We start from the raw sequence: 11,465 nt of genomic DNA on the forward strand, positions 1-11,465 counted from the left end.
GCCTTAGCCACTTGAGCCATGGGCGCCGAGCCCAGATACTGATTTCTAATTCAATTTTACTGTGCCCAGAAACCACACTTGAATATAGTGTTCTGTAAATGTCATTTAGGCCAAGTTGGTTAGTAGTATTATTCATGTTTTTCATATCTTTGGTGATTTTCTGTGAACTTGTTCTATCAATTCTTTTTTTCTTTTTTTTTGGTTTTTTTTTTTTTGAGAGTCTCAAGCTGTCGCCCTGGATGGAGTGCTGTGGCGTCACAGCTCACAGCAACCTCCAACTCTTGGGCTTAAGTGATTCTTCTTGCCTCAGCCTCCCAAGTAGCTGGGACTATGGGTGCCCACCACAACGCCCGGCTATTTTGGTGTTGCAGTTGTCATTGCTGTTTGGCAGGGTACAGGCTGGGTTCGAACCTGCTGCCTCTGGTGTATGTGGCCAGCACCGTACCCACTGAGCTGCGGGTGCCACCCTTACTGACTAGTTTATCCTTCACAGCCAGTCACCAAACTGAGTTTTTTCTTTTAAAAGTAATCATGGCTGGTATCAGTCTTGTTCTTTCCATTATCTCTGTAGCTTTTTACTTTTACTCACTCCCTGGCTGTTCATTGTTAGTTGTTGACTCTAAAATCACTCTCTCCACAGACTTTCATGCAGCTCCCCTGGGTGTCTCATGTGTCTCAGGATTCTTCTTGTCTGAAATGGAATTTTATTTTCTGTCCCCAAACTGCTCTTGTTCCTGTCCCTTGGTTTCTAAGTGGTGCTCCTGCCCTTCCCTAGTCTTCACTGATGGAAACTGCTGAGCGATGATTATTGTCCCTTCCATCTCCCTGCCTGGTTGACGGTGTTGGTCTTATAAGTGCACCTCGCCACCCCTACTGCTCCCACCTTTGTGTGGGTCCTGGAGTTTTATAAGAATTTCTAGCTGCTCTTCTCTGTCTCTTCCTCTGTTTATTCTGTGTCTGCTGACAGTGTAATTGTTCTCTACTGTTGTTATCTGTCTTGTTAAGAATTACAAAGTTTCTTCATTGCCTGTGGTATAAAGGTTAAACTCTTTAATTTAGGTTGAGAAAGTCTACCCTTCCTACACCCTCCACTCGCCCCTGCATGCTCCATATCGTAGCCGAAGCAAGCTGCTTGGTTCTCACTGCTCACCACCCTCTGCGTCTTGGCTTATGTGTCTTATTTCTATGGGGCACCCTTTTTGTCTGATCTTTATTTAATTCTACCTGTTGTTCAATTCTGCAGTCACCTCTGCAGAACCTTCCTTTCGTCTGGCAGTCTTTCCAGTGACCCTCAATAGCACGTTGTCTATACCTCTCTTTTGGTACTTATTAATCTAATTTTAAATTACAGCATTTACTGGCTTCGTTAGAACTCCCAAGTGTGGTTCTGCTAGGAAACTTGAGGGAATGAACAGTTCAAAATAAAGATTCCTGGGCCCTGCCCCATGGAGATTCTAGTTCAGTAGATCTGGGGTAGGTCCTGGTGATCTGAAGTGTTTTGGTTGTTTTTTTTTGAGACAGAGCCTCAAGCTGTCCCCCTCTGTAGAGTGCCGCAACATCACAACTCACAGCTGTGCTCCAACTCCTGGGCTCAAGTGAGTCTCCTGCCTCTGCCTTCCAAGTAGCTGGGACCACAGGCGCCCACCACAACGCCTGGCTGTTTTTTAGTTGCAGCCATCATTGTTGTTTGGCGGGCCCAGGCCAGCTCAGGTGTACGTGGCTGGCTCCTTAGCCACTTGAGCCACAGGCGCCAAGCTGGTAATCTAAAGTTTTAAAATGTTTCTAGATTTTTCTAATTTGTAGTCAGATATTTGAATCATTGGTCTGTCTGCCCCATTATTTTGGTTATTGGTTCCATCTTCTTTTTGGGATTGGTGTATCTTGTCTACATTGCATTGCAAACTCCCTGAAGCTCTCGACTCTCTTCTGTAGTGCTCAGCATAACAGATACAGAGTAGATGTTGAATGCAGAGTAGGTGAAAAGATCAAGGTAAAATCCTTCAATTTTTACATCTGTAAGGAGAAACTGTAATGGAGATAATGTGTTTCTCTGGAGAGGCACTAAACAAAAGGGTAGAGTAGCTTGTTAAGACTATTCTGAAGGAAAGTGATAATCCCACTTAAGAAGAGAAGAGAAACCAAGCAGTGATTTACAGAAGATTAGTAAGAGAACAAACACATGTGGTGGCACATGGATTTTATTACTTTATGTTATAGAAGAGAAAGAAGATAAGATAACATGGATCAGTTTTCAAGTGTAGTGCATGTTACTCCTGATGGTCAGAAGTGAGAGCACATTTCTTCCCTAGAACAGTGACCTTTGTAACCTCGCTGGTGGTAAACAGTGCTGAGTAACCGCAGCTCTCTTTCTTGTGCTCAAATGTGCCCTTTCCACATAGCACTTAAGCAGGAACCGCCAATCAGTCACATATGCATATGACAAAAAGGAAACCGTATGTAATCCCTGGTCTGTTAAATGCTGTTGGAGATACCTCCATAGTTAAAAGAAAAAACTATGTAGAGTGTGATCTCTATGGTCAAAATTGAAAACCAGAAAAGGACAGCTCTTAGCTAATTTACTGGTAGGATTCACTGCTCTATTTCTGGTATGACCCATCTTTTGCAAATTATGCCTTGTGTTCCTCCTAACTGCCAAGCCATTTGTGTAGATGTTCAGGTAAGTGAAGGCAAGGAAATGACTTGTTTCCCTCAAGAATCTCAGGTCATGGCTCGATATCTGTAGCTTAGCAGTTATTACAGCGCTGGCCACATACACCGGGGCTGGCAGGTTCAAACCCTTCCCAGGCCTGCTAAACAACAATGACAACTGCAACAACAACAAAACAAATAGCCGGGTATTGTGGTGGGTGCCTGTAGTCCCACCTACTTGGGTGGCTGAGGCAAGATCGCTTAAACCCAAGAGTTTGAGGTTGCTGTGAGCTGTGATGCCACAGCACTCTACCAAGGGTGACATAGTGAGACTCTGTCTCAAAAAAAAAGCATCTCTGGTCACTAAAATTTTGAAGACATTGGTGCATTAAGTGTCTACTGATGACACGGTAGGAAGGTTAGGTTTCTTAAAACACTGGGTTGTCTGTCCCTCCTTGCTTATTGTTGAAAAACTACACTTACTTTCAGCACTATTGGAATTCTCTTCCTCTAGTTTTATTAAGTATGCGCTCACATGCCACGGAAGTTCTAACCAGCGTATCTTACTACCCTTCCTCCCTCTCTCTTGCCCTCTCTGCAATGAACCTGATGTGTAATTGGTGTTTCACTCATCTCCTTGCTCTTTCCAGGTCAGATGATGATGACGCGGAGAGTAGGAGCTCCAGGGTGACCCAGCTTTGCACTTACTTTCAGCAGAAATACAAGCACCTCTGCCGCCTGGAGCGGGCAGAATCTCGTCAAAAGAAATGCCGGCATACATTTAGGAAAGCTTTGCTGCAGGCGGCCAGCAGAGAGCCAGAATGCGCTGGGCAGCTGATGCAAGAGCTGAGGAGGGCTGCAGTCGGTCAAACCAGGTTAGAGCCACAGCTGCCTGTTCTGAGGGACTTCACTCAGTCTGTTTTCTGCGTGTTTTACATAGAATAGAATAGTTGAGGCATAATGTGAACAGAGCACTTAAGCCCCAAATAGTTAAGCATCTATTTGGTTTTGGTGCTTCATTAAAGTGTCACATAGGTGTCAAAAAAATACTGCTATGAGCTTACAGTAAAATTAAAGCGTTACTGAAATTTGGCGGGTTTCATTAGAATTTATTCATTATACTTCTTTTTTTCTTCTTTTCTTGAGACAGAGTCTCACTATGTTGCCCTCTGTAGTGTCACAGCTCACAGCAACCTTCAGCTCTTGGGCTTAGGCTGTCCTCTTGCCTCAGCCTCCCAAGTAGTTAGGGCTACAGGCGCCCACCACAACCCCCCAGCTATTTTTTTTGCAATTTGGCCAGGGCCAGATTTGAACCTACCACCCTCTGTACATGGGGCTGGCGCCCTACTCACTGAGCCACAGGTGCCACCCAGAATTTATTCATTAAAGATTTGAAAATGTTACCTGTTAAAAAAAAATACAATGCTCAGACATTTTATGTTATCTAAAAATAATATTTAGAGTTCTTTAAAAAGAAATATTTATTTATTATTATTATTATTTTATTTTTGGTATTTTATGCTTCTTTACTTGTATTATTTAAAGTATTTCAGGCCAGGTGGGATGACTTACACCTGTAATCCTGGCACTCTAAGAGGCCAAGGTGGGTGGATTGCCTGAGCTCACAGTTTTGAGACCAGCCTGAGCCAGAGCAGAATAGCCTGGCTCTAAGAATAGCCAGGTGTTGTGGTGGGCGCCTGTAGTCCCAGCTACTCGGGAGGCTGAAGCAAGAGAATCACCTAAGCCCCAGAGCTAGAGGTTACTATGAGCTGTGACACCATAGCACTCTACTGAGGGTGACAAAGTGAGACTCTATCTCTAAAAAAAAAGAAAAGAAAATAGTTTTCAGGCTGTACCTGTGGCTCAGTGGGTAGGGCGCCGGCCCCATTTACTGAAGGTGGCTGGTTCAAACCTGGCCCTGCCCAAACTGCAACAAAAAAATAGCTGGGCATGGTGACGGGCGCCTGTAGTCCCAGCTACTTCAGAGGCTGAGGCAAGAGAATCGCCTAAACCCAGAAGTTGGAGGTTGCTGTGAGGTGTGACGCCATAGCACTCTACCGAGGGCAATAAAGTGAGACTCTCTTTCCAAAAAAAAAAAGGGGGGGCTCAGCCCGGGCCCACCAAACAACAATGATGGCTGCAACCAAAAAATGGCCGGGCGTTGTGGTGGGTCCCTGTGGTCCCAGCTACTTGGGAGGCGGAGGCAGGAGACTCATTTGAGCCCAGGAGTCGGAGGTTGCTGTGAGCTGTGATGCCACGGCCCTCTACTTAGGGGGACAGCTTGAGGCTTTGCTCAAAAAAAAAAAAGTTTCCAAATTTCAAAGGCCTAGTTTCTTATTGAGTTTATTATTTTTAGGGGATGACTTTTAGCATATATGGATATAAAAATACTTAGGAGTTTATATACTGAAATGTCTCTAGATGGTAGGATTATTAATAAATTAAAGTGAAGAAAAAATTCTCAGTCTACATATTCTCATTGGTCACTTGAAGAAGAAAGATTTTAGTGCTCACTTCAGCAGCACATATACTGAAATTGGAATAATACAGAGAAGATTAGCACGGCTCCTGTGCAAGGATGACACGCAAATTCGTGAAGCTTTCCATATTTTTAAGAAAAAGAAAAAAGATTTAAAAAGAACCCCCCCAGAAAACCCAAAATATTACCATACAACGTTTACTTTGTAGCTCTTGATTACTTATATACCTACATATTTTTTATATTTTTATTTTGTATATTTTGCTTTCATTTGTTGTGAAAAAGATACCTAAATTTCAGTTGCATGGCTCACGTGGATGCACTATTGCTCAAAGGATTTCTAGAAGTGGAATGGATTTAGAGTTGTTTGAATTGAAAATGTTTATACATATCTAATACACTGTACATAATGTTTGCCACCTAGAGTATCTGCCTTTACTTCTAGACCTCCCAGTCTGGGGATGTATAGTGTCTGTTCGAGAAGATACTTCAGGTTCTATCTTATTTAGAGACTTAAAGCTTACAGAAACCTTTTGTCATTCTCTGGACTATGTCAAATCCCCCATTATGTATCCTTATTAAGTTTGGTACTGTGCTTCATCATAGAATGTTATATTTATGTTAATGTCTGTCTCTCAAGATAAACAGTAATTGCCATGAGAGTGCAAACAAGGCATATTTTGTTCTTACATCTCATATCTTTTTTTGTTTGTTTTTTGAGATACAATCTTATTTGTTGCCCCCGGTAGAATGGAATCGCAGCAACCTCAAACTCTGGGGCTCAAGTGATTCTCTTGTCTTAGCCTCCCCAGTAGCTGGGACTACAGGCACCTGCTGTAATGCCTGGCTGTTTTTTTTTTTCAGACAGAGTCTCACTTTGTTGCCCTCAGTAGAGTGCTATGACATCACAGCTCACAGCAACCTCAAATTTGTGGGCTTAAGCAATTCTCTTGCCTCAGCTTCCCAAGTAGCTGGGACTACAGGCGCCTACCACAACACTCAGCTTTTTAATTTTTTTTTATTGCAGTTGTTATTGTTCTTTAGCTGGCCTGGGCTGGATTTGAACCTGCCAGCATTGGTGTATGTGGCTGATGTGATAACCACTGTATAGGTGCTGAGCTAATGCCTGGCTATTTTTAGAGCCATGGTCTTGCTCTTGCTTAGACTAGTCTCTAACCTGTGAGCTCAAGCAATCCACCTGCCTTGGCCTCCTGGAGTGCTAGGATTACAGGTAAGAGCCAACAGGTATGAGCCACTGCGCCTGGCTACATATCCATGTTGACAAAACAAATGAATAGAATTGAATAAATGAAAGTCAGTTCTCTCTTTGTTGAGGGAATTCACTCAGTTTAACACAGGTTATAAAGTGATATCTAACATTTAAAAGATATAATGCTTTTAAGTGCATAATTTCAGTAGAAATTGTAGCTTTGCCTACCCCGAAGAGGCTTGTATGGAAACATTATATTCGAGTGGCGCCTGTGGCTCAGTGTGTAGGGTGCCCCCCCCCAGATACCGAGGTGGCAAGTTCTAACCTGCCCCCCGGCCAAACTGCAACAAAAAAATAGCTGTGTGTTGTGGCAAGTGCCTGTAATCCCAGCTAGTTGGGAGGCTAAGGCAAGAGAATCACTTAAGCTCAAGAGGTAGAGGTTGCTGTGAGCTGTGACACTACAGCACTCTAGTGAGGGTGGCAAAGTAAAACTCTGTCTCTGAAAAGAAAAGGAAAAAGAACATTATATTCCTTGACTCTGGTTATATTATTATGATCTTGTTAAAGATGTTAGAGACTGTACTATGAGTTTGGGACAATTGAATATTTCTGAGGAAAACTATAATTTTTTTTTAGAGACAGAGTCTCACTTTGTTGCCCTTGGTAGAGTGCTGTGGTGTCACAGCTCATAGCAAACTCCAGCTCTTGGGCTTAGGCGATTCTCTTGCCTCAGCCTCTGGAGTGTCTGGGACTACAGGTGCCCACCACAGTGCCTGGCTATTTTTTTGTTGCAGTTTGGCCATGGCCAGGTTCAAACCTGCCACCTTCGGTATATGGGGCCAGTGCCCTACTCACTGAGCCATAGGCTTACTGGTTGTTTTCAGAATAACATCCAAACCAACTTTAGTGATACTTAAGAAATAATTAAGAATAATTGTCACAAAAAACAAACAAGAAGATGGAATATAATAGTTTTGAATTTGATTTCATGTCATTTGGTCATGTCCCCCATGATTGGTATAAAGTTTATGTATGTAACTGATAATCATATAGCAGCGTTCCATAACCATTCCTTGGTGATTGGTAGCTTACATAATATTTAGGTTCACAGAAATCAGCTATTAGTTGCATAAAGCTCTCTATTTGATATTTTTGGTATGAAAGTCCTCGTTCCACAAAAGACATTTTAAAAGTTACCATTTTAGAAATTAAAACTTTAAAGGCTACTTTGTAATGTGTGTCTTTTAAAATAGTTTGTATTTAGTTTATATATTATATAAATATAATGTATATTTTTCTTATCTAATAACTTTGTCATATTTATTGGTGAGTATTAATGAGTAAGCCATTGAAATAGCTTAAAGTATGCAAACCCAAGTTCAGTAACTTGTAGCCACAATCCTGCAGTAACTAATGTTTGTGGGGAAACATCAGCGTTTATGGGATACAGTAGAGCTTGCCAAAGGGAAGCATGTAATAGATTTTTTAAATACTAAAAGCATTGGCCAGGCATGGTGGCTTATGCCTGTAATATCACCACATTGAAAGGCTGAGGATGGACAATCTCTTGAGACCAGGAGTTCAAGAAAAGCCTAAGCAACAGTGAGACCCTCTCTATAAAAAATAGAAAATAAAAAAATTGCTGGGTGATTGCTTGTGCCTAGGAATTCAGGGTTGCACTTAGCTGTACTCAGGCTACTGTGCTCCAGCGTGGATGACATAAGGAGATCTTGTTTTAAAAAAAAAAAAAAACAAAAAATTTCAAAGGCCAAGTGTTGTAGCTCATCCCTATAATCCTATCACTTTAGGAGGGAGAAGTGGGAGGATCACTGTGGCCAAGAGTTCAAGGCCAGACTAAGCAACATATCAAAACCCTATCTCTACAGAAAGTTAAATAAATTATCAGGGTGTAGTGGCACATGGCTATCATCCAGTAACTGGGGAGACTGAAGCAGAAGGATCGCTCCAGCACAAGAGTTTGAGGTTGCAGCAAGCCTTGATGATGATGCTACTGTACTCTAGCCAGGGCAGCAGAACAAGGCTTTGTCTCAAAAATCAAAACGAAACAAAACCTCCCAAAAATCCAAAAAGTTTTTTGGTAACAGAAGATCTTATTTATTTTAAAGTATATACACAGGAAGCCTCATAAAATGAAGATTCAACTCCCCAAAGTGGTTCAGAAACTTATATATGCCTTTCTGGTAAAATGGGTTATCCCAAAAAGTTGATAATTTGCTTTGTTTTGTTGGGATTATTTGGATAATAAAATATTTAACATAATATCAAGCATTTTTACCTTTATCCACAAGGGTAGTGAATTTCTGACTTTGTATTTATTTTAAGAGATAATTAGTAAATTGGAACATAAGGCTTTTTATTTTCCCTGAGTCTTACTGTGTTGCACAGGCTAGAGTGCAGCTCCATCATCATAGCTCACTGCGTGTAACTCCCAGGCCCAAATATCCTCCTGCCTCAGCCTCCCACGTGGCTGGGACTACAGGTGCATACTACTGAACCTGATAACTCTTCTAGTTTTAGTAGAGATGGGGTCTCGTTCTTGTTCCGGCTGGTCTTAAACTCCTGAGCTCAAGTGATCCTCCTGCCTCAGGCTCTGCTGGGATTACAGGCACGAGCTCGGAAGACTATTTTTGGACAGAGTCATTATGCTGCCCTCAGTAGAGTGCTGTGGTGGTCACAGCTCACAGCAGTGGTTCTCAACCTTCCCAGTGCCGGTGCTAGTAACAACAAAAATAATTTTATGGTTAGGGGTCACCACAACATGAGAAACTGTATTAAAGTGGCATTAGGAAGGTTGAGAACCACTGGCTCACAGCAACCTCGAACTCTTGGGCTGAAGCAACTCTCTTGCCTTAGCCTCCCAAGTCATAAGACTGTTTTCAAAAGCAAAGCCAGTGTAATCTTTTGGAAGTCTATAATAAAGAAAATGAGGGAATATGTTGTATATTAGGCTTGGTAAAATGGCTGAGCAAAATTATTAAAAGTGTTTAATGAAAATTATCTTTACAATATGTGTGTGTGCCTTCCATTTAAATCTAGATGAAGAGAATTTGGATTTAACTACCAAAATGATGGTTTATGTATTTGAAATTATATATCCTTTTTACAGGACTAAAGTAAGTGAAAATACTTTTTGAGGGGATACATATATCAATTATTAGAAATAAACTGTTTAATTCAATTACGATCTACTTTCCCTACTTTCCCACCGTTAAGATCCCAACAAATCTTGCTGGAATCTTAATTAAAGCAAGTTCTATGGTGTCATCTGCTTATCTGTTTTGTTTGGTTACTGTTTAGATGAAAGTGATAATTAGTAGAAGTATTGTTATATTTATATTTTATGTTGATTCATATGTAGTTTATATTCTGTAATATCTAATTAGTGTATATCGTCTATATTGAAACCCTTAGAGAGACAGTAGAAACAAACAACTGAAAAGATTCTTTCGTTTTCTTTTTTGAGACAGAGCCTCAAGCTGTGGCCCTGGGTAGAGTGCTGTGGCATCACCGCTCACAGCAATCTCCAACTCCTGGGCTTGAGTGATTCTCTTGCCTCAGCCTCCCAAGAAGCTGGGACTATAGGCACCCACCTAAATGCCCGGCTATTTTTTGGTTATAGTTGGGCTGGATTCGAACCTGCCAGCTCTGGTGTATGTGGCTGGCGCCTTAGCCGCAGAATTACAGGTGCCGAGCCAGATTTTTTCATTTTCAATGTCTAACTTAAATTAAATACATTAAATAGATTTTTTTTCCCCCATGCTCAGACACTTATCAAGGTCTTATAGTTGGTGATGCTTCATAGAGTCACTTGGGATAGTTTTTGTACTTAGAAGAATTTAGATATGGGCCTGGGCGAGATGGCTCGTGCCTGTAATCCTAGAATTCTGGGAGGCCGAGGTGGGTGGATTGCTTGAGCTCACTAGTTTGAGACCAGCCTGAGCAAGGGTGAGACCCCATCCCTAAAAAATAGCCAGGCATTGTGGCAAATGCCTATAGGCCCAGCTACTCAGGAGGCTGAGGCAAGAAGATCTCTTGAGCCGAAGAGTTAGAGGTTGCTATGAGCAACACAGGTAACAAAGTGAGACTCTTTCTAGAAAAGGAAAGAAAAATAATTTAGACATTGTTTTTTTTATGTTGGTATAAAGAAAATTGGAAGGATCTCCAAACTAGTAAAAATGAATAGCCGGGCATGGTGTCTCAAGTCAGTAATCCTCACACTCTGGGAGGTTGAGGCATGTGGATTGCCTGAGTTCACAGGTTCAAGACCAGCCTAAACAAGAGCAAGACCCTGGTCTCTAAAAATAGCTGGACGTTGTGGCAGGTCCCTGTAGTCCCAACTACTTGGGAGGCTGAATAAAGCAAGAGAATTGCTTGAGCCCAGGAGTTTGAGGTTGCTGTGAGCATGAGGCCATGGCACTCCACCAAGGGTGACAAAGTGAGACTCTGTCTGAAAAAAAAAAACAAAACAAAACTGAATACATATTGTAGAAGGAGTGGGGACTGGCAAATGGGGAGACAAGGGCACAAAATAAGAGTCTTCAGTGCCTGATTTTCTGGTTTTGATTTTTTTCTTTAAATGGAAGCATGTAAATGAATCACCTCTTTGTAAAATTTAAAAATACCTTAAAATACTTAAACATTAAGTGTGCAAAATAGAGATAGGACTTAAGTAATGAAATGTGGAGTTGCATATATAATAGAAAGCTTAAAAAGTATCTCCAAAAGTGAGTGCCTTTTGGTGATGAAAGTGACCCATCCATTTCTGCATATTAATATTCTCTTCTCCATATGTAAGGTGGGGCTTTTTTGCAGATTTGCTGTTTCTCAGCACAAAGTGACCAGATCCTAATAACGATAATCATGACTAACAAACACTGAATTTTTACTTAGTACCATACTGTATACTGTATATAAATGGTTTGGGTCTGGTAAGTCTTTTTATGTTCCCAACAAGCCTGCCAGCTGAAAAGTACCTTATTGTCGCTACTCTGCAGGTGAGGAAGTTGAGGTTTAAGGGAGGCTAAGTAATTTACTCACAGCTAGTAATAAGTAGAGCTGAGATTCAGAACCAGATCTGTCTGATTCTATTCTTTTTTTTTTGAGACA

General features: G+C 41.4%; 1 protein-coding gene and 1 non-coding gene across 2 annotated transcripts in view; both read left to right on the plus strand.

The window, feature by feature from the left end:
- INO80D (INO80 complex subunit D) overlaps nucleotides 1-11,465 on the plus strand; it is a 43,790-nt gene that overhangs the window by 20,783 nt on the left and 11,542 nt on the right. The window contains exon 5 of the mRNA XM_023510375.1: nucleotides 3,300-3,576. Coding sequence (XP_023366143.1) covers nucleotides 3,300-3,576 — 277 coding nt within the window. The remainder of the gene's footprint in view (nucleotides 1-3,299; nucleotides 3,577-11,465) is intronic.
- LOC111723636 lies at nucleotides 5,156-5,262 on the plus strand. The gene has a single exon (XR_002772136.1). It is a non-coding gene; the product is annotated as a U6 spliceosomal RNA (small nuclear RNA).

Source organism: Otolemur garnettii, unplaced genomic scaffold (genome assembly GCF_000181295.1).
Source record: "Otolemur garnettii isolate 467f Iridium unplaced genomic scaffold, OtoGar3 scaffold00013, whole genome shotgun sequence".
In the NCBI taxonomy this organism is placed as follows: domain Eukaryota; kingdom Metazoa; phylum Chordata; class Mammalia; order Primates; family Galagidae; genus Otolemur; species Otolemur garnettii.